At 39.1% G+C, this 24,178-nt stretch overlaps 2 protein-coding genes across 4 annotated transcripts in view; one reads left to right on the plus strand and one right to left on the minus strand.

The window, feature by feature from the left end:
- Nucleotides 1–24,178, plus strand: part of LOC120764805 (uncharacterized) — a 195,059-nt gene that overhangs the window by 80,572 nt on the left and 90,309 nt on the right. The window lies entirely within an intron of this gene.
- Nucleotides 1–24,178, minus strand: part of LOC120764804 (connector enhancer of kinase suppressor of ras 2-like) — a 362,406-nt gene that overhangs the window by 34,489 nt on the left and 303,739 nt on the right. For all 3 annotated transcript variants that reach the window (XM_040088836.2, XM_040088834.2, XM_040088833.2), the window contains 5 exons: nucleotides 16,740–16,774; nucleotides 8,569–8,617; nucleotides 5,715–5,763; nucleotides 4,495–4,670; nucleotides 3,003–3,076 (listed from right to left, as the gene is read on the minus strand). In XM_040088836.2, the coding sequence (XP_039944770.1) occupies nucleotides 3,003–3,076; nucleotides 4,495–4,670; nucleotides 5,715–5,763; nucleotides 8,569–8,617; nucleotides 16,740–16,774 (383 nt within the window). The remainder of the gene's footprint in view (nucleotides 1–3,002; nucleotides 3,077–4,494; nucleotides 4,671–5,714; nucleotides 5,764–8,568; nucleotides 8,618–16,739; nucleotides 16,775–24,178) is intronic.

Consider the following 24,178-nt stretch of genomic DNA (forward strand, 5'->3'; position numbering starts at 1 on the left):
GGGGCCCACTGGTGGCTCAAGGGGGCTTTGCTGTCTGCAAAGACTGTCAAGTTCTTTTCAGAAGTCATAAAATTATGAAACTGTAGTAACATTTAAGCTGTACCTTCATGTCTGCCTGTACTACAACGACATTTGTATAGAGCTCTGACAGCACACTTGCAATATGAAGTGCCAAAACTGTGGCATATCCTTGATAAATTTAAGACCCAAATTTGCATTAACTAGGCAATGAAAATTTTCACTAGGTGGAAATTGTTGAAGGTTCAGACAAAGCACCAGTTGATAAGGGCTAATTATACCTGTGGCTCAATTTATCTTTATATTTGAGGATCAGCATCATCATGGGGCATTATAATTATCAGTATCTTTGAAAATAACATGATATTTGTTTCATGTCACAGCATACAAACTCAAATAACTATAATTTCTCATACTCTATGATCACTTTTAATCAGGAGGATGCAGGTGTTGCCTAAAAGCAGAGGAAAGTTTTTCAGTGGCAATGCAAAAAGCCTCCTTTCATAGGGACAAGGTCATTGCACATCCAGCTATAGCCTGGAGAGCTGAACCAGCCTGAGATAATGCCATGGTTCCTGTAATAATCAGAGTACCTTCATTAAATGCATTACTGAGGCAAATCATCAAACCATACCAAATGATGCATTCAAATATCTATATTCTTGTGAAAACTTTCTTAAGGTTATTCCATCACTGTGAGCCATGGACATCAGGAACAGCCAGGCTGGGGAGCAGAACTCCCCATCCCACAGAACAGTGGGAGAGAGAAATCCGTTAATTATCCCAGTAAGCCTTCAAATCCTTTAGTTACAAAAGGGTTTGAACATTTCACATCAATAGCTCTGAAAATAACCCTCTGAGATCTGAGGGGAAATCCAAATTGAATTCCAAAATGTTCTTAGTTCTGCACTGGGGAGAGCTGAAGGAAAACTGACACTGTGATTTTGGCTTTTCAGTAGAACCAGGCAATGGAATGATGCTCACTCCTGGCCTTGAGGGACAACCCAAGAGAGGACAGGTAAGTGTTTTCCAGGTGTGCTCACAGGGGCTGTGGGTTGGAGCTGGCTGGACACAGCCAGGGCTCCCATTCCCACATGCTAGATATACTGAATTTCACTGCACACTTGTTACCCTGGTTTTTCTGAGCCTTTTGATTTTCTTAAATGGAGTCAGATCTTTTTAGTTATTGTACAATATTAAGAGCAGTTTTCTACCTTTCCCACAGATGTAACATAAACAAATCCTTTGTTTTCCATTCTCTGTCCTTTGTTTGCATATTTCTAACCTGAAAACAATTGTAACTGACAATTGGTCTAGCCACTGAGGCTGAGGGGTGGAAACCCCAAAAAGCCAATCTTCTGCTAGACCCACAAATGTATAAAAAGTAAGAAATAAACAAAGGGGTCTCTCCTCTCCGCTCTCTCAGCTGTGAGCTGGATCGGAAGGACCTCTGCCTTGCGAAAATCTCTTGTCTGCGTGTGACTGCTTTGTGTGTCTCGGTGACACACACTTCCAGGTAAAACAGTGGCTAAGGTAAGGTGAAGTTCTTGTGATGAGGGAAATATATAAATGGTAGTCCATGAAGGAAGAAATCAAATGGAAATTCAGCTCAGGAAAAAAGGAAATATACTATGAACATCTTCATTATACTTTTACCTCTGGACCTGCCTCTTTTTGAAAGGATTCAAAGCCTGAAGGTTCTCAGCTTTCAGTCATGTGCAAAGTTTTAGTTAATCGGACTTTTCCCTGTGCATATACCCTACAGAAATCCTTCTCTAAGCTGAGTTCTGAGGGATTGTGTTCTCATGCTTTGAGGAAAGCTCTGGAAGCTATTTCTAGCTGTGCACAATGACCTTCTGTTTGATCTTGGTTAATTCACTGAAATCTGTTAAGTGCTTTATATTCTAAAAAAAGGGTATTATTTTTCCTGTATTTTTGTTCAATATCATTATTAATATCTACTCATTGCTCTGAGGTATTTATAATGCTCAGTTCATGTTTAATTTCTATAGTGATACCCACAGCTGAAAGGAGAAATAGAAATGTAAATTGCAGTCTTGTACTTCTCTGACACAGTAATAATATCCCCAGACAAGAACAGGCAACTGAAGAGGTTTGATTTTCTGATGAGCAGTCTCTATTGTAATTCATATCTTCAATATTTCTATTGTATTGTGCTCATAGCTGTAGGACTTGTTTCCTCAGACCAAAACTGCACTCAGTCATTGGAAAAGCACAGGAAAAATCCAGGATGCTTAGTTAAAAGAAGGAAAGCATACAGAAGATAAATGCAAATAATTCCGGAGATCCCAGCAAAGTGCTAGTCTCAAAGCATTGGAATTGTTCTGTTAAACCTGTTGATTGCAATTGAAACACTGTTTGGAAGCAGTTTCCAATGAGTGTTTGTTATTAAATATTCCTTAATTGTGAAAAGCTTATAATATGCTTTTTAGTGGAGTGGAATGTAGAAGTAGCAATATGCGCACAAGCAATAATGCAGAGTTCATTTTGCATATGGAACCTAAATATTTTAGCAGCTGAGAGCAACACTATTGGGTATGAAAAGCTTCCTCCATAAAAGAGAAAATTAAGATTATATTCGCCATCCCCTGCTATGATATTTGTTATGCTATTTCCTATGGGAAAATACAGCCCTACTGAACCTGAGAAAGTTTTATCTCTTTACTAAAGTATTCATAGCTTTTTGATTTACTTATTTAACTGAAGCTGTAACTGGAGTATCTGGCAAACTGGCTAAAGAGTTATTCAATTAATTTTAATCCAGTAAATGGAATTGACATTACATTGCATCTTTTATAATAAAGAGAAATGCTAAAGCTTAAGTGGATCTATGATGTTATATTTACAGATTTCAAGGTTTTTTTCTCAGTAACTTCCTTCTCTGGACTTTGTAAGCGTTCAGTACCATGTATAGCAAACTTCCAAGAGCAATCCTTTATAAACATAATTGACACATTACTTACTGTTTTCGTCTGCATTCAATTGCTCTGTCTATCCTGAACTCGGGTAAACTAATGAATCCTTCTGCTTTTTCATCCTATTGAATGAGAAAAAAAAAATGTAGAAAAACCAACACAGAATTAAAGAAGAGAGAAATGAGCAGCAGCTGTTTGGGTTTTATACAAAGAACAACTACCTAGTCAAAGGAAATACTGAATGTATTCTGCACGTACTGTTTTTGTTATGAAATTGATTCAATTCATCACACAAAGTAAATAACCTCTATGAGGTAACTAAACTGATAATTTCTCAAAGGAGGCACAGCCATCCCAATCCCCTTCTGCTGAAGATCACAGAAAACCTTTCAGCCCCAAACACAGCACCTAAACAGAGAGCTCTCAGATTCTTCACCATAAATCTACATTTTACAGTTGTTTGGTGGATGTCTCTCTTTAAAGTAACAGTTGTCACACCACGTGCCCTGCTGATGGCCCCTGAGGAGCTTCCTTGGTGAGGTCACCTCTGATTAAATGGGGAGGTAATAACCAGGAAATGTATCCTGCCACTTTTTGCTTCTTTTGAAGCAATTCAGCAGGAAAAGCAGGGAGACATTAACACCAGGCAGTTTTTTGAAAGCTATTAGCAAGGGTACAGTGAATTATGGCTTGGTTTGAGCCACAGCCTGAGAGTCGGGGGGGGGACACAGCCAGCGCCCCCCACCTGGCACAGGAAATGTCATACACCACAAAACCTCTTGATCACCCACAGCCTGAACAGCCTCTTGGGCTACAAAAACCACAAAAACTGAGGGGAATTATGCTGCTAAACTCATCCTCTGGAAGAAAATGGGAGAGGTGGAGTAAAAGATCAGTAACCAAAGTAGGCTGCAGAGTTCAGCTCAAGCCCTGGGGCTGCTGCACACAAATGGAAGAGCAGAATTGAACCATTTTGGGCTTCTTCCCTCTGTTTTTTTCCCTACTTTTATGCAGATTGCACCAGCATAGGCCTATTGGTTTTCAGGAAAATGTCACCAAGAACAGCATTTTACACATGAGAAACTGCAAACCCCAGACTAATTCAGCAAAAAGCAAGAGGAACATCAATATAAAAATAACTTCTAGATAAAGAGATTCACAAATTCATATTTTCACATCTGCTTCACAGAATGCTTAACTAACACAAATGGTTACACTTTATACATCCCCCCCTCCAACTGAAACTGGGGAGAGTTGAGTGTGAACACTGTGTTAGTCCAAATTAATCTGTGGAAAAGGATTAACTACAGACATATTAATTTCTTAAAGACTGCCATGAATATCTGCTATTTTATTAGGCTTGAACATGGACTTGGAGACTTTAAAAAAGACTTTCAATTGGAATATTTCCAGCACTGAGTGTCCCAGACCTGGCAATTAAAGTGGCAGTTCATCTGAGCATGCAGTAAAAATAGACTTTAAAAGAATTCAAAACCTTAAGGTTTCATTTTTACTTTGTCCAAGCATGGAGCATACTTACATTCTGGTTTGTGTACCAGTACAAGGAGGAATCCTTCAGAATGAACCAGTATTTTTTCCACTTCTGGGTGAAATAACCTTTGGCATCCTTTTTCTTCCAGAGCCAGCCTTCACAGTCGCCGTGCCCCAGGTCCTTGCAGGAAATGCGCCTCCTGCTCACGCTGGAGGGGGAACTCCCTGGGAACACCACGGGGTGAGAAGGGGGAAAACTGTTCCATTCAAAACCCTCCAGGCCAAATCCTCTCCAGACTCGGAATGAACCATTTCCAAATTCAACAGTGCTGTGCAATTTTGGTTTCCCCATGAACACAAAATAAAAAGGGGCTGGTTTATGCAATGCTTTATTTAATCTCTAGAGGGTTGATTCCTCCAAGGGCTTATTTATTTTTTTTTTTTCTGATTAAGATGGACAGCATCATTCTGAAGTAAAAATGTATTTATTTAGCCTTAGTCAGGAACTCAGAGTGTGACACAATCTGTACACAGATGCAAACACTGCTTTTTTCTGTATATCTTCCCTTTAGCAGCAGAAGCCCTGCCAAATTATGGGAATTTTTAAACCCAGTTTTTATAAACAATAAAAAAGAAAGATTGTTCACTTCCATAACAGTGCACATGCTTACATGATTTTTATCCTGAAGTGAACAACAATATTTTGACTTTACAGCATCCTGTTAGAGGCACAGCACCAGGAAGAGGGTTGTTTTTCGTGTTGTTATTTCAGTGGATTCTAATTGAAAGCCTTAGATTGCCTTTTGACTATTAATAAAACCAGGTTTCTTAATAAATATGCTATAATTTATTTTCCTGAAAAAAACTCCATAGGAAATCTCCTTAATAGATCAGAATTTTTTTTCTGTGAAAAATCAAGTTTATGATGCTACAAGAATTACATTTTTCCTACAGCTATGAAACAGGGAAGAAATTTAGATAATATAAAACACTATCCTTTGCTCTGCAGTGTTCCACAAGCAAGTTCTCATCCATTTGCTCATAGATGCTCCTTGCCTTTTTCCTAAGGAAGAGGAAATTTTACCACCTACCCGAGCAATATTGTACCTATAAAACATTTATTTTGGTATTTTAATTTGGTATTTTCCTTTGTTGCTTACTATCAAATTTAGAAATATTTTAATCAAGTTGAACTTTTGATACAGTTCACTTATTATCAGAGAAGGAGCCTCATTTTCTAGTTTCAAAATGTTAACTGAAAGAAGTTACCTTTTGACCATTTTCTGCTTTTTACCCTGAGAGAAGTGTAATGGAATGACTGTAAGGAAAAAAATAAATTATGAAACACCAGTGCAAGTAACAGCAGTAACATGTAAGAGCTTTCATTCACTCCCCTCTCCAGGGTTATCACAGCATCAGTGATCACAGGATCTCCCTTCTGTCATTTTTTGCTTACTACTTTCCTCAACATCATAAAGAAAATAACACTCTGCTAAATCTGCAAATTAAAATTGCTTAAAAAAATATTAATTACAATTGCAATGAAACCATCAGGGACTCTTAGCATGAATAGCTGTGCAGTAGTTTGAAAACTAAAGATATAAACTCCCATGAATGAGCTGATAAACTGACAGGTATTTAAAGTTTGTTGCATCAACGTAATAATTATAAAAATATGCATTCAAAAAGAAATATTCACCAAAAACATTATATGCAAAATCCTGTGCTCAATGATGCGTCAAAGCCACACTCCTCCCACCACAGAAACAAGTTTTTGGGTGGTTGACAGAATAAGTCTCAGGAGAAAAAAAAAAAAAAATCCTTTTCTCTTTTGTGGCAGCATTAGAAAATTGCTACAGATTCTGGAAAAAAAACCCCAAAAAACAACACAACCTAAAAGCATCTCTTTATTTAAACCCAAAAGGAAGGATAGCACTCAAAACATGGTAAGGATTTGCCTCCAACATACAAATGCTTATGAACCCTAGAAAATAATCAGGTGAAAACAAGACGACAGCTCCAGAGAGACAAAGGTTTATTTTAATTGAAAGTAGCAGAGGGAGGAGCGGGTTTGGGCATCCACAGCCCTATTTGTAACCCTGGTGTGATTTAGCCCTTCACAAGTGGAAGGTTTTGTGGGGACTGCAGGGATCAGCAGCTCCTGGCTCCAGAGGGAGCTGGCTCAGAGGGCATCAGCTCTCTGTGCTCTCCTGACCTCAGCCTTTCCTCCCAGCCAGCCCCATGACAGGAATGTTCCACAAAATGTGGTAATTCTGGCAGGGAAAGCTCAGTGAGTGAGTGTGCAGCATGCCACTAACCCAGCACATCTCCCTCATTTGACTTAATCTCTGCAAATGTGTGTCTTCATTCAAGAGAAGACAAAGATTAATGCTCCTGTGCTGGAGGAAATGTGGCAAAATACAGAAAATGAAACAGCAAAACTGAGAAAAAGTAGCAAATGTGCACAGCAGCTCTGGGGGTTTTGTTGATGTATTGCAAATCACAGCAGCAATATTGATCTGTCCTGTTGTGTCAGCTGGAGTTCTGTGGTGGCTGGGGCTGAAACAATCTGCTCAGTGTTCCTCTTTCCACAAAAGTGCATTAGGGCAAAGCAGGTGTGTTCCTGAAAAACACATCACCAAATTTTCCCACAATTTAGGCTAGAGAAATGCAGTGATGGAATAAAAGACCATAATGAAATGTGGTTAAATTTACAGGACTGCAAGACAAGTGAAACATCTGGAGGAGATACCAGAAACTGGTATGCATAATTTAATATAAAAGTTTTTAAAATAATGAAAAAAAACCCAGCACAACAAATTAAGGGAGAGCTGAAAATATCTTTCTGACATAAAAAATATCTTTCTTCTAAAAAGCTTAGTTAATTATTCTTCCTGTTTTGTTTATGCACACATAGAATGTATTCAAAACAAGGAAACTAGAGAAAGTGAAAGGTTTGCAATACCTTGGGGATCAGTAGTTAATTAGCACTGCTAACATAAAAATTCAAGCTCCACATTCTGAGAGATAAAAGAACCACTATAATATAATTAACTTGGTGGCAAATACTGTGAGGAAACAGAACTCACAACTCTGAATGACTCAGAGTTGCTATGGGACAGATGATGGGGAACTTGCTGGGGCTGTCAGCGTTTCAATTCTTACCTCGAAACCACAACACAAGGCCAGTCAGAGTGCACACCCTGCCACTCCCACCCAAACCCAGCACAGTAGAAATGAAAAAAAGTGATAGAATTGAATGGATGCTACATGGAGGTAAATAAGGGAGATCTCAGTGTAATCAGGGGGTAGGAGAAGTGCTGTCACAGAAACGCTCAATGAAAAGCAGAACTGGTTGCTTGTACATCCACTGGTTTTAACCTCAGGAGTTTTTAGGGAAAACTATTTAGAATTGAGTCATCGCAAGCCACAGAAAAGTTTGGGTTGGGAGGGACCTTAAAGCTCATCCCATTCCACCCTCTGCCATGGGCAGGGACACCTTCCATAGACCAGGTTGGTCCAAGCCCTGTCCGACCTAATCAGTGTAAAAAGTGCTAAGTCAGAATGAAGAACTGACATTCTTCAAATGAAGGTTCTGTTGTTTGTCCTTTGTACGAAATAATTGCCAAATGCTAAATAAAACTTTTTTTTTTCAGCTATTTTCCATTGAAAACAGAGCACCTCGAAGTTGGTACCACAAAAAAATTTGAAAATCTTAATCCTCAATCTCCCTATGATAGTATTGGTACTATTTAAATATTCTGAGTTTTCTTTACCTTCAGAGTAAGCCTCCCTCCAGAAGTGCCTTCCAGCCCAACGTGGTGTGTGATTCTCCTCCCCAAACCATCACATACTTCAGAACACACATTAAGGTTCCTAAACTTAACTGAATTCCTAAGTTCTTAAACTTAACTAAAAGTATTGAAGACACACTGACCTGCTGTGGTTGCAGCAGACAGTTTCCTCAACATGGAAATTGTTCCTAGATTTTTGTTTTCAGCTCTTTCATAACATAGGCAAATGTCAAGGCTTGGGAGATCTTAAGTATCTTTAAAAAATATGGCAATGAATTGAACAGTTGAGGATTTTTTTGCTCATTTAAAACACATTTATAAATCATTACCTTCCTCATGGATGTGTTTCCTGGATGGTCAATGGCAGAATTTGCATATCTAGGACAGACAGAAGAAAGATGTCAAATAACCAAAGGAAAAAAACCAAACTGATTACATAGTGCTTACAGACACTCTGGATTTCTAAATATAACCACAGCATCCTGCAGCACAAAGTTCTGTAAGATTTTGCTACAGGATGCCACAGATACCAAGAACTGACACTTTAAAATGAAAAAATACTATCTCTGATATATGTGAATTCTGTAAAGACTGAAGAACAAAGCTGGCCAGCAGCACCATAGGCCTTTCCTCATCCAGTGCAAACAGTATTGGCCATGATGGAAATAGGACACTGAATCAGGGTCAGATTCTTCTGATCTGGCACAGAAATTCTTAAACACACAATTCCCCTTCATGCTCTCAAAAGTCAGGAAAAGGAGAATCCTTAACACTGTGGATGTTTTTGTATATGTCATGTAAATAGAAACAGAATGCAGAAATGGGAAAGTGATTAAGGGGAAAAAATAAAAAGGAATAAAGGGATTGTGGACATTTTCAATATATTGCCAAATTCTGTTGGTGTCCTGGTTTGGGACAAATTTGGGAGAAAACCCCTGTATAGGATCCCTCTAAGGAAGCAAACCCAAGTGGCCCCTCCCTCCAACCGGTCCGGTAAAAAAAAAAACCCTTTGGAGAAAAGTGGAAAAAACTATTTTACTAAACAAATGAAGTGCATACAAGTATAAAGAATGAATAATATGAAACAATAAAACCTCTCCTTCTGAAGTGAGATGGCAAATTGAGAAAGTCCTTGCCGTGGGTGTAGCTCGGCTCTCTCTCTCAGTGCCTCTCCTCAGTCCCAGTCCCTCCGGCGCTGCTGGAAAATGCCGAGGTCCAGGCCCCGGTGGGCCGCAGGTGCAGCCCCCAGTGCTACCCTGGGTTTTCAGTCCAGAGCAGGTTTAAACAGTTCCAAGAAAAAGGAAAAAAAACAGTCCAGGGAACTTCTCTGCCCTAGCTAGCTGAAACTAACTAAAAGCAAAAAAAAGATCTCTGTCCTGCAGTCTCTCCAAGCCTCCGCCGGACACCCCGTCTGCAGAAGAATGTGGAGGAGTCAGGCAGTTTTCTCAAAACAAACTCCGCGCTTCTCCTTGCTCTTAGAACCAGTCTTAAAGGCACAGGACTCAATATACAGCACAAACAGAACAGATGATTGGGGATACAAGCATCATTAAGTTACCCTAGGACATTCCACCCCTTATCCCCATATCGTCAATTTACTAAAACTAATATATACTCTAGCTCTACACACACATACATCTATATAAAAACAATATGCAATATACAGCTACATACAGTGGCAGTACCATTCAGCACACAGTGATAATTACACACGGTTCTCACCTAACAATCAAATCTCCTTGGGGTACACATCGTGTGGTTCCATCTTTCTGCATTACCCACCATGTGCAGCCTGGTCCCTGAGCAAAGACAATCCCACGGATGGGATCCTCTGTACTTGAAGCAGAATTGATTTAAACTGTCTTCCCTAACAAACCTCTTACATGTACTACTGGGACTTTCTCTCCATCTACTGTATGTAGGGACTCAGATTGGGCAGGGCCTTCTCTGTTGGTGGAACCTCGGGTGTTAACTAACCAGGTGGCCTTTGCTAGATGCTGCTCTCAGTTTTTGAATGATCCCCCACCCAGTGCTTTCAGAGTGGTTTTTAGCAGTCCATTGTATCTTTCTACTTTCCCTGAAGCTGGTGCATGATAGGGGATATGGTACACCCACTCAATGCCATGTTCCCTAGCCCAGTTGTTGATGAGGCTGTTCTTGAAATGAGTTCCATTGTCTGACTCAATCCTCTCAGGGGTACCATGCCTCCAAAGAACTTCTCTTTCAAGGCCTAGAATGGTGTTACGGGCCGTAGCGTGAGGCACAGGGTAGGTCTCCAGCCATCCTGTGGTGGCCTCTACTATTGTGAGCACGTAGCGCTTGCCTTGGCAGGTTTGGGGAAGGGTGATGTAGTTAATCTGCCAGGCTTCCCCGTACTTGTACTTGGACCATCGCCTGCCATACCATAGGGGCTTCACCCGCTTGGCCTGCTTGATGGCAGCACACGTCTCACAGTCATGGATAACCTGAGAAATACTGTCCATGGTTAGATCCACCTTTTGGTCTCGTGCCCCACGTTGGACACCAGTTAGAAGTATGTCCTGGTTTGGGACAAATTTGGGAGAAAACCCCTGTATAGGATCCCTCTAAGGAAGCAAACCCAAGTGGCCCCTCCCTCCAACCGGTCCGGTAAAAAAAAAAAAACCCTTTGGAGAAAAGTGGAAAAAACTATTTTACTAAACAAATGAAGTGCATACAAGTATAAAGAATGAATAATATGAAACAATAAAACCTCTCCTTCTGAAGTGAGATGGCAAATTGAGAAAGTCCTTGCCGTGGATGTAGCTCGGCTCTCTCTCTCAGTGCCTCTCCTCAGTCCCAGTCCCTCCGGCGCTGCTGGAAAATGCCGAGGTCCAGGCCCCGGTGGGCCGCAGGTGCAGCCCCCAGTGCTACCCTGGGTTTTCAGTCCAGAGCAGGTTTAAACAGTTCCAAGAAAAAGGAAAAAAAACAGTCCAGGGAAATTCTCTGCCCTAGCTAGCTGAAACTAACTAAAAGCAAAGAAAATCTCTGTTCTGCAGTCTCTCCAAGCCTCCGCCGAACACCCCGTCCGCAGAAGAATGTGGAGGAGTCAGGTAGTTTTCTCAAAACAAACTCCGTGCTTCTCCTTGCTCTTAGAACCAGTCTTAAAGGCACAGGACTCAATATACAGCACAAACAGAACAGACGATTGGGGATACAAGCATCATTAAGTTACCCTAGGACAGTTGGTCATAATAACAACAATTGTTTTAAGTCAGCGAGGCAGGAAGTGGCATTTTCTCATTTGATGATTTCCATTGTTAGGAGAAATCAAATTTACCAGCAGAAACAACTGCATAGTGGGTTAGAAACATCTATAGTCCTGAGGCAAAGGAAATTTCCAGCCTGCAGTGAAGGGATGGAATACATAACATTGAAATTAAATTTGTGAAAGTTAATAGGCAAGACTTCAATGTTCTGAGCTGTCTGTAGGTGACATGGATTGAAGGAAACAATGAAAACCTAACAAGTTCAGCTTTAGACATTTGGGGAGGGGATGGAAAGATGCCCAAAATGCTGCTGATTGTGCCATTAATGCCTCATTTGTGCCTGTCCCTGACAATGCTATCAATGCTGTTCCATCCTTCTGGGCACTTCCCCCTGATTTCAGGGCTGTTCCTTTTAATCCCATATGGAAAGCATCACGTTTGATGCTTCCAGTCTCTCTCTCAGCCAATATACAACCTCAATTGTGCATCTGTAGTGGTATCGAAAAAGTCCTTAGTCAAGTTTTATTTGCCTCTGTGCAACCACAATAATGGGTCTCCTTACAGTAATCACAGACTGTCAGCAGCAAAAATGCTGTAAAGCGAGGGAAGCAGTCTGGAATTATTGATAGGAGCAGCCTGCTCCATGCTTTTGAAACCTTGGCCAGGAAGTCAGGTCAGGATAAGGTGTTCTAGCATGCAATAAGTGTCATTTTTTCACTTGGGAACAGTTTTCAACAGTCTGCAGGAGGTTGGTTTGTTAAAAGATTTTATGTTTATCAAATACCCCTCCCCAAATCTAATTATTCCTGAAGTATTCAGATGTGCAGACCACAGAAGAAGGAAATGCTGATTTTTTTCTCCTCTCTAAACTAGTAAATTTTCTGTATGAAAGTGGCAGAACCAATTTAGACACAGAAGACCCCCAGTATGTTGCATGTTCTGGTTGAAATGTTTCTGTATCATATTTGGTTGAGTTATTCCTCAGCTGTATTTTTAGGAAATCTATTGTTACAGCAAAAGGAGCAAAAGGGAAAAGAAGGGGAAAGATGTGCAGTGATACAAGTTATAAGCACCTGGACTAATATTTCTCAAATCAGTTAAAACAGCTGATCTACTAAATACATGTTCATGTATAATTGTGCTTTTGAAACAAACTTCAGGATGTAGAAAAAGATTATACCAATTAAAACAAATAGAAAACAAGGAAAACAAATCAAGCAATTATTTCAGTATGTCTGCAGAAACATTCATTGCATAAATAATATCACATAGAAAAGGCAAAATATTAAGGAAATAACTGCGGAAATTGCATTTATTTATTCATGTAATTAATGCAATTTATTAATAAAATTACATTTACAGGCTCATTCTAAAATACTTATTCTACCCTACAATTTCCTCGAATGGATTTCTGAGCTATTTCTGCTTGACAGAAACCTGAAGGACTGAAACAATATCTATTGAGACTTTGGATGTGCTCTGCCTACCTGTGGGGCATATATTGGAATTTGTGTGGATAAAAAGGTCTCCCTTTTATCCATTTTTCAGAACTTGGACTAATACACACATGTAACATTTTGGATTTATCTACCTGGTCACAGGAATGCATTTTCAATCACCTCATCTGGAACCATGATTTACATTTAGGTTATTAGAACTTCCATCCCTTATATAATATATTCCTGTTACAACGAGTAAATTCTCACTGCAGATTAATTATTGAGTATTTTGTAGTGAGGTTTGAAATCCCTGGCTCAGGTCTCTGCTCTGGGCTGTTGATGCTTCAAGCAACTCAGGTGCACCTGTAAATCTCTGCAGCCTCTTCAGTACAGGTGCAGCTGAACATGCAACCTTAACAGCAAAATGTCAAGACTGAAAGCTATTTTCAAAATGTTAATCTCTTCTTATCTCTCCGGCATTAACCAAAACAAACAAACAAACAAAGTAATTTCCAAAGCACACTGCCATGACCATGAATTAAATAATCTTTAAGCACTATTTACAAATACAAAATGTGTTATGAGAAAGAACTTGAGCAGTGTTTATACACAAAAACTAAGCAAATATTCAGAAAAAGTGTTTATTCGAGTAGCAGCTGTGCCACATGTAAAGGATGCAGGTTTTTTTGCCTCTCTCCCCCTTGCAGGCCCGGCTGCTGAGTGAAGCAGAGATCTGCACCCAGGTCTCCACAGGGATGTCACGGTTACATGACACACCTGTGGCCAGAATCCACAGGTGTTGAGGCTTCCTATGACTGGAAAAAAACTTCTAAAGTGAAATGAAGATCAAAGACCACGTAGAACTCTGCTAAGCACAGAGTCAGGTGTTTGTCTGCAGGAAAGCTCAGCAGTGATTCCTTACTGGGCATCTGCTACCTCCTCCTCATCTGTGAAACAACTCCCAACACGGCAAAGGCTCCTGGCAAAGAGGGGAACAGATCAGCTGCTGCTCAGGAACAGGCAGCTATGCTTGCCCTCCTAAAACCTCAGTGCACCCATGCATCCAGGGATTCCACCTCCAGCTGCAACTTCCTAAATCATGACCCCTGCTCAGGAGTGAGGTCACAACTTCCAGCCACAGGAGCTGTGAGGAGAGTGCAGATTTGTCTGCCAGGCAGGGCAGATTTGTGAGTGATGGACAGTGCCCTGCACTGAGGGATGCTGGTGGAAGTCCTGCCCTGTGCACAGAGCTGGGCCAGGTGTGAGGTGTTCAGGTGCCAAGAGTTTGAAAGAACCCAGAGCTGTAAGGCAGAGATCCCTCATTTCTGCTCTGCTCCAAGCTGTGACAGAGCTGCCAGGCTTGCTCTACATTCTACTCATTGAATGAGTTAAAAAAGCTCCATGTTCCCAGGGACATCCTGCAGCCTCGTAGCTCTCACAAAGCTGCTTGAGTTTCCCTGCAGCCTGGGGGACATTCTACTACATGCAAGAAACAACTTCCTTCTCCTTGGCTTTTTTAAAACAAAGGATGCAATAATAAATGTCACAGAAGCTCTATAAGTCCCTGTATGTTAAAATCACAGAGTCACAGGATGGTTTGGGTTGGAAGGGACCTTAAACCCCATCCCATTTCACCGCTTGCCATGGGCAGGAACACCTTCCACTATCCCAGGTTGCTCCAAGCCCCATCCAGCCTGGCCTTGGGCACTTCCAGGGATGGGACTGCCACAGGTTCTCTGGGCACCCTGTGTCAGGGCCTCACCACCCACACAGGGAAGAATTTCTTTATATCCAACCTAAATTTCCCCTCTTTCAGTTATTGAAGATAATGGTATTTCACCCAAATATGTCAATCTATCCACACAGTTGGTCTCCTGGTCCCCAAATCCTAACTCTAGGGGCTAAATATCTGAAAAATTGTTTTTATTTTGGTTTACGCTGTTTAAATTACTTCAAATAAGGTTATTAGGAAGTTGATATAATTCTGCCTCTTGAAATATTTTTCAATATATTGAAAAGGTATAATATGGTCATGTTTTAGGCCTGAAATCTAAAATGTGTGGGTGAAGGATTCTTCTATAAAAGAATAGAAAAACATAGCCTTTTGCTATGAAAGTTTGCCAAAATTTCATCAATTCATATGTCCCTGGAAAGTATCTCTTGATAGATGCCCTGTCCTGTCCACCAGGGATGTTCCATCTGGATTGCAATGTCCCTGCCAAACTGAGCATGTGCAACCCACTGGGAAAAATCAGGCACCCTTTGCTCTGGGAATAACAAAATTGCTCAGAAGAAAATAAACTCCTTTGCAGCTCTTCCTTGTGGCTGCATGAAAATGTGAGTGTGGAGAAGAAAATGAAAAGGGTGAGACACATGGCTGTTTCTGGGAAGGGTGTGGGTTTTTTTCTGATGCAGAGAAGTCAGGCAGGAAGGACCTGAGGGAGGGCATAGCCAGGCAGAAAATAAGGAGAAACAAGTGGGAGAGAAGAACAGGACAAGAGAACCTATAAAGGGGTTGGGAGACTAAATGAAAACAGTCAGATTTACAGAAAGCAGTAGGTTTTCAAAAATCAGGTGTGAGAGGTAAAGGCAAAAGGTGAAATGAAGTTGTTACTTCAAAAGAGAGCAAGAATAACCCACTCTCCCCCAGGTAACCCTGGACAGGAGGGATGCTGCAAAATGGAAAAAATATTAATATTTAAATATTAATGTATTTAACCTCCTGTAAAAGCAAACCCCCACACTTAGCTGAGATGATGAACTGCTGGCACTGGAGGGACAGGACTGTTGTCAGATGAGGTGGAATTTCATCTGTACCTCACTTTAATCTCTGCTAACAGTGCTGCTCCATTTGGTAAATGCCGTTTTAACCATGCACACCCAGGGAAACAGCAGCAAATGGTCACCACTATGGCTGCCTTTCAACTGCATTGCGATATTTAAAACACATATAAAGAGGTAAAAATCCTGTCAGCCCTGAAAAATCAAGCATGAGGTGGTCAACAGCTGATAGTGTTGCACCTCAGACTTTTAGCTGTACTTCAGGGATGTTTATGGCACTGAAGGGAATCATCAGCAGTTGTAAATCCTTTAGACTGGTCAAAGCACTCTAAATCTAATTATTCAGCTTCTTAAATAGGTTTAGGCCATAAACGGGATGAAAAAAACACGAAAAAGAATAATTATCATAGATTACAACTAAACTTCATTAGAATATATGATGATACGAAGTAGCTGTTGCTTCAAACATTCTTTTACTGTGACTTTTGGATGAAACATGAAGATACTTCATCAGATAAACAGCAAAGAAATGAAAGACAAAATCACTGTTTTCTTCATTAGAATAAATTGATTCAATTCAGACCTAAAGGCCAAACTGAAGACCCTATTCTTAATATCTATCTACTACAAACCACAAATATAAGCAGTAATCTTGTACAGAGTGAATTAGATGTAGATGTTCATTGAAGCATTCTGCCTGTTGGTTACCAAAATCATGTTAGACACACATTACGTTTTTCATCCTCAGAGTGAGTCTGAAATACTGAATTTCAAAAGTAAAAAAGTAGATTGGGGAACATAACAGTATAATTTTTCCCTCTACAAATATTTTATAAACTTTTTTTTCTGAAGAATTTTTTAAACCTTTTTAATTTATATTTATGTTTGGTGTTGACAAATGAACATTTACTAAATTATATCAACACTGATATCTTTAAACCCTGAAAATTTATTCCTCAAATACTGCAAGGAAGTTTCTAAAAGTGAAGAAAGGAGTTTAATTCACAAATATAACTGTGTATATATTTAAATATAGAATACAGAAGTATTTACCTTTCAGTATCTCCACTGACTGTATCCCCTGTTCTCTGTAGAAGAAAAATAAAGAGCATTAAGCATGACTAAAGACCAGACTTCCTTGGCGCACTGAGCACAGTGAAATAAACGACAGGTAAACCACAGTCATTCTGCAACTCTAAAGCAAAGGAAATGGAACACGTATTTCAATTTCCAGCTAAGAGTTATTTTAAAATGAAGATCATACTTAAAACAACTTTCATCTGCACTTATAAACTAACTTCAGATGCTGCGTAATTGTGATCAAAGCTCTTTAAAATAAGGGAGCTAAAATTTATTTGAATACTTGCAAAAGTGTTAATATTTGAAGGGCAGTTTAAATGAAAAGAACAAATATTGCAATATAGAATAGAGAATTCCAGAAGGACAAACTGTCTGACATCATTCTTACCCAGCTTTAAATAACTTGATTTACCACACTGGTTATTCCTCTGAGGTTTAGAAATGAACCTGTCTTTGTGGATTAAGTAGCAGCTGATTCGGGGTTAAAAATGAAATCCTCAGACAGTTTAAGTTACTTTAAAACAAGTTTTATGATGGAGGATATTTCCCACAGCTAATAATTGAAATTTACAAAAAATGAAATTGCAAAAACCCCTCCCCCAAAATAGGTTGTAAAATTCATATGTATTTGTTTATAAATGCAGAAATCTGCACTTGCGAAATCTTTGACTTTCTGGATAACCAAATAGGAAACTGATAATTTTAGGAAGTGCAATGTTTGTGGTTTAATGCTACTACTTGAGGCCTGCAGCAGATGTTTGATCACAGATCATATTGAATCACAGATGAGTTCAGAGCACAGAAACAGAAGGGACAGAAAGTTTGCTGGGGCTGTTGCACCACAGGGCTCTGCACAGGCACATTTTGGACAAACACATTTTGCCACTTCCTCCTTCAAGTAGTCTCCCTTGCCCCTGGGGAACCCAGTACAGAACCAGTTATCAGCTTTTAGTGAGCTTCAGCTAAAATATTCCAGCAAATGTGAGGAGCAAAGATGATCCCACTCAAATAAGAGGCCTTATCTGATGAAAAATAATGAAATGGTGCCCTTACACTAAAAGCAGGGAGTTCTCTGACATTCCTTGTTGAAACCAAGCAAAGATAGGAGCTCCCCACTGAGTGATTGAGTTCAAAAAACCCTAACAGGATTTCCAGAGAACCATAATGCCTCAATTCTCCTCAGAGTATGCTGAAATGTAGCCTAGAGAACTTAAAAAAAAAATTGAAAATACCTTGTAGAAATACTCACATTTTCTCAAAGCAGACTGGAAGGGTTAACAGCACACAGCTAAAGCAAAATATTGGCTTGAGAGATCTTGCTCTGGTGCTGAAAATGCACTGCTAAATACAAATGAACCAGTCTGAGCATCCCTGGAAATACTGGGGACAGCCCAGGAAAATATTGTGTGGCCAAGCGAGCAAAAGAACTTTGACAGCAGCACTACCCATGCTAACTGTTATAAAAATAGAATTTATTCCTACCAGAAGGCTCAAAGCTTTCCTTCTCTTATCCCTCTGACTTCTAAGGTTTCTAATTTTAGCAACTAAAAGTGGGACTACTAATTCAGTCAGAGCTTCCCATTCTATTTCTTAATTTCCTTTTCCAGAAATGCTCCCGAAGTAAAAGCAAAGTGTTTCCAAATCAGGGTTTATTCCCTCTCTCTCAAATGGGACCCATCCCACACTCTCTTCCCTGACAAAGCTGAAATAAACCTCCCTCACCCTGCTCTGGTTGCTCTTTCCAGCACCCAAATTACAAATTTTCACTGCCATAAGGACTCATTTATTTCCTTCCAAGAAAATGCACAAAAACCACCTCTGTCATACGTGATCACCTTGGATTGTAGCTTCCAGATTTCTTTTGATCAGATATATTTCATAAACAATTATTAGTGTGATGTGAACTTGCATATATGAGGCTGAAAAAAGACTTACTAGTGAGAAATTTGCTTCTGATAATAAACCAAATTTTTCTAGAGGTCAGTCTTTCAACACCACCAATTTTTCTGCATCACCAAACATTAATTTCCAAAGATATTGAATAATGTAATCTCGTTAACTGAAGCATAGTCTGTAGCAGGGAAATTTAAAAAGACTATAAGAGTGTAAAAAAGAAAAATATGATTTAACCATTGAACAACTCATAGATTATTGTAACTGATTATTAGTTGCTGTAATTCAGAAAAGAGCAAAGAAGAATATCTATATAAATACAGAGGAAGAGAAAATTGTTGATATCGATACTTGAAACATAAAAAACATAATTACACCTTTTGAATTTTTTATCAAGAATTAATTTATTAGAAGAAAAATCTCAGCTCCTGACCAACTCATCGCTAACACAGAGCTTATTACCAGTATTTAAGCATGGACACTCAGGATTACTACAGACCTTTGTCACATATTTATCAGCTTTTATTTGACTGATTTTCTCCACAAAGAAGCTCTTCTCTTGGGAGAACAAAGCTTGAAATGCCAACCTTTATGAAGGATTTCTGATACTATACGTGGAAACTCCCACACTGGCATTTCTATAAATGTCTACCTATAGCTAAAATTAATTTCCTTGTGTAATTGTAATTACATACAGATTCGATGCTGACAATGACTTACATGTGGAAGGCTCCTACCTGCATTTTCAGCAACCTTATATATAAATTTTTTGAGCAGTTACTTCTTACCAGTTTGTGACAGTTGAAAAAAAAATTGCCTTTTCCTAGTTCCCAAAATAAAACTTTACTTCATCTTACTGCAAGGCCACTTTCATGAGTAGCAGACATGTGGGAGGCTCAGGAGACACAAGTCCTGTCATGCTGTCAGAGACTATAAAGCACAAATTCTGTGAAATTCAGGTCACTGGCACCTATCTGCCTTCTTTAGTCAGCTCCACTTTTCTGGAGCTCTAGGGATTCCCATGGATCTGCTTGTGCCTTGCACGAGTGGAGATGAAAGGACAAAAAGGCCTCTGTGGTCCCACAAACAGATCTGAGGCTCTTCTCCCCAAGGAAATCCTGTAGAAAGTCCCATTTACCTGAAACTTCTGTAAATAACTTATAACAAAAAAATCGTTCCTTTGAATTAGAATTTCTTCTCCTAAGTAAAGAAATCAGATAAACCACCGAGAACAGAAGAACCGTGAGTGGCAGAGATCATGTGAAAATATTCAACACTCATTATTTACTTGTGTCCTAAAGCAAGAGACAGGAATAGTTGGTGATGAGATTAGAATGGTTTCATAATGTGTATTACTAATCTGTGGCCAAATTCAAGATATTCCATCTACATATATAATTTATTCAGATGCAAAGATTCACAAACTTCTTTATTGTACTGTTCTTCCACTCTTCTATACTCAGATACTGAATTATTATTAATAAAAGGAAAAAAAAGGGAAAAAATATTTCTTCTGCTTCTTTAACTCATATACTTATTACCCTGAAAATTTTTCTACATCATATTTGTTCAGAAACAATCAAACAGTGGCCTTGTTACAAGGGGCTTTACTTATCTCTCTACCTCAGAGAGCTTTCAAAATTATCATGCTGAGCTAAAAATAAAAGCGGCCCTTGAGGTTTTCATTCCACTCACCCTTGTTGAAGGGAGAGATAACAGAGACAGGAAATCACCCAATGTGATCTACATTCATGTGCAGTTTGAGGTACTCAAATTTGTGCTGAAGAAAAACAAGAGGGCAGGTGAGAAGATGAACTGAAGGCAGAGGGAAGGGATCCACTCGAATTTGTAATTATGGGGTAATGATGAGCATTGTCAGCACACGGTGGGGAACAGGGGAGGCAGCACAGGGAGAGGTCAGGAAAAACAGGCAATTCCTTCCCCTTCCTTTTCCTCACTTTCTCCATTCCTATGGGAACAGGTTACCTGTGGCCCTGCCCAGGGCTGACCTTTCTGCCATGAAATGCTCCTGTCCTCCAAAACCCCCTCCTAGTTCTCCTGCTGGGGAAGGGGGAAAGGACAGGGAGCAAAGCTGAGCCACTCAGTAGAGAGAAAAAAATAAGAGGAGTCCCCAAAATGTTTCAACTGGATTCCTACACCTTGATCCTTTCAGCAGCAGGATGTGATATTTATGTGATAAGGGAGAGATTTCTATTTGGTGCATCTTCTGGAGGATAAATATTGCAATTATCATAGCAATAATATCAGTTGTAACTACTATTTATTTAAAAATGGATGTTAAATTTGGCTTTAGAGTGTATATATATCTAAACTGGTTTTTTTGTAGCCTGGAAAAACAATAAAAACAAGGCATAAATTCATTTGCTAAAATAATACAATGCAGTATAACTTAGTTGTGTTGTGGTTCTCTGGAGTCAGAGGATTGTAGAATATTTTACAAATGGCAATTTACCCATGAAGTCAGAGCAGGTTAATGAATGCTTCATTTGCTGACTTGCATTGGTAGTTTGTAGTGGTTTGTTTGAAGACTGCAGAATATCATCATTTAAATATGCTCTAATGGAGCAAAATTACTTTTGGAAACACTGCATATGTTTGGATAAAGGCAACCTCATATTTGCTTTGTGCAAAGTGTCCTGATATAACTACAAATACAAGGAATTCTAGGCCAACCAGGCAGCCTGAACTTTTGGAAGCAGCAGGAATGAGAAACCTGTCTTGGGGTGGAATTTGCAAACACATCCATCCTAACCAGGCTGTTTCCAACAAAATCCCAGCCCTTCTCCTGAGCTTCTGCAAGGGGCTGGTTCTTCCAGAAATCAAGGACAACCTGAGTTCTGGGTAAACACTGGTTTAGTCTTGTTTTTTTTCTGGATGCCGGTGAGTTATGAAGTTCTTGATTACTGAATGAATGTGGAAACCTAAAGACTGATGACATTATTGTTAGAAAGAACCTTTCTTAATATATTTCCCTTTATTTTCCCTTATACTGTAAAACACCTTTTTAAAATACCTTTTTCCCCTTTGAGTTGTTTATAGATTAATGAAGAGTAGTTTAGAGAGTCAGGTCTGAACAGAACTCTAAAGAAATACATTATTGGACTTTGCTACTCAAGGATCCATCTTCAAGTATGAGGGAGACACTTGTCAGCTCAAGCCTTCATGTATACAGTCCCAATGAAAAATAATATTATTTTACAATCAGTACAACTGGGCAGACTTGTTTTGAAGCTACAGAAGCCAGAAATATGTATATTGGCTTCTTTGAGCAGCCACAACCCACACAATCATCCTCAAAATGATTTCTCAGCATAACTGCAAGGTAGGGAAAGAAGACTTCCCATATTACAGATGCTTAAATAAAAAGCAAAGATAAATTTTATTCAGCAATTCAGAAAAGAAATAAAACTCTGAAGAAGGTAATGCTCATCCCTGACAGCACAGTTTTGTTTCTTTCTGCGAGAGCAGGAAGGAATAAATAAAACATGAGCACTTTTCCTGCAAAATTGGCAATAAAAGACTCCTCCTTCAGTCAGTGGAGCTGATTCTCCCAGACTATCTTAATTATTCTACTTATCAGAGCAGCAGACTGCCTGTCATCCCAAAAAAGCATCTGGAACATCTGGCACATCCCAGCATGCACCCATTACACAACACCCAGATTTACATTGGTTTTGCACAGGTTTTAATTCTCAGCATGTACCATTAAAATTTATATTGTTTGTCAAGCTGCTTCTGCAGCTCCAGGAACTGTTAAAGAGCATTTCCATCACCCTGTGCCACAGGGATGAGTTACCAACTTCCTGGGATCAGCAGGAAGGGAATAAAAAGCAAATTAAGCAAGTGCTGTGTAACAATGACTAACCCTAAAACACCATCATGCTTCAAATTATCTTTAAAATAAAAAAGTGATTCCTGGTCTGGCACTCTCAATGAATACCCTAAAGCAGCCATTATTTCTGTTTTACTGTGAAGGAAACATTGAAATGAAAGAATTGATCTTAAAACTCATTAAAAATTAAGTCTTTTCAACACACTGAATCCTAATTCACAAAAAAAAAAAAAAAAAATTCAACTCTATTCTCCAGTTTTTTAATATATGATACTACAAAGCAAAATATCCAATTATTTTGTAGATAATAGGCCCAGAACACTTATCACCTAGTAAAACCAACTGAGAGATCATTATCCAATTGGAGAATTTAATGTGGTAACCAGCAAATTGAATTTCAGAGCTCCAGAAAGTCGTGCAAGTCTGAGGCAATAAAACCACAGAGTTGAACACCATGTGGATTTCCAGAGTGGATCTGGAATGAGATCTTCAATATTCTCTTTTTAGATGGAATCTGGTTGCCACAAAGCAAAATGGAACTGAGCAGCAGGATAGATACAGTTTTCTATAACTTTTTGTAAAATCCTGAAGATTTTCCAAGGTTTTTTGTGTTTTATGATCAGAAATGCAAAATGAAAAATTTCCCAGGTACATCTGGTCTACTGAACTGGAGTCTTGTGTGATAAATTAATTTTCTGCAGAATGAGCTCTGGTAATACAAAATAAAAGCATATTCAGGTTTTAACTCTATCCTTGTAAGCCCATATTTAGGCTCAACCTGGTAAATTACATCCCTTCAGAAGTGAAGCATTAGTAAAAGAAATTCATTCCCAGAGATAAGAGTATTAATTAATAATTATTTATAACAGCCTTGCTAATTGTAATTGACTCTTGATTAGATCTGTGAGGTTGCATATCAATTAAATTAGAGTTATAAATATATCCTGAAGGGGGCAGTATTTCTTGACAGGACTATTTTACTGCAACATGGCTTCCTGCATTTTTTTATATCCTGGGCATGCTGCCAATATTGCATTGCCAAAATATCCATTTTATATAGGAACTCTGTATCCTCCCAGCAACTTATGAAATCGGGCTAATTGTTTAATTTTGGGTTCCAAATCAACATTCCTTCCAAAGCATTAATCTAGTGGTGAATCTCTGCAATTACCAATTTTGCAAAACTTCTTATGTCTGGTAATCTAAACTGCTGTTAAGTAAGTGCCTTTTTGTATTTTTTTGCTACGTATTTATGTAAGTGCTTAGAAAATTAAGCAATGGCTAAGTGATGCGCAATTTCTCCTTCCATCAAGCCATTCTTGTTTGATTACAAAACATTATCACCTTCCCCTCACTAAAGATGATGAAAATCCTATTTATCATCTCCATTTCCCAAAGTATTTATGTGGACTGAAATTTTGACCTATATCCAGAAGTTGTACTGGGCATGTGTTAAGGGGAGAGAATTTCATGGCAATGTGATTCCAGCAGTTCTGCACTTTTGCCTTCCACTGAAAAACACAGAGCCAAAGAAATAAGAAAACGCTAAAGCAGTTTTGTCAACTTTTCTAATACAAATGTAGCAAAAGCTGTTTTAAGATGATTTGGTCTCACTATCTAAAAAAGGTTTTAGATATCAAAATGCTTATGAAAATCCTGGTAACAC

The sequence above is a fragment of the Hirundo rustica genome, chromosome W (genome assembly GCF_015227805.2).
Source record: "Hirundo rustica isolate bHirRus1 chromosome W, bHirRus1.pri.v3, whole genome shotgun sequence".
NCBI classification, from domain to species: domain Eukaryota; kingdom Metazoa; phylum Chordata; class Aves; order Passeriformes; family Hirundinidae; genus Hirundo; species Hirundo rustica.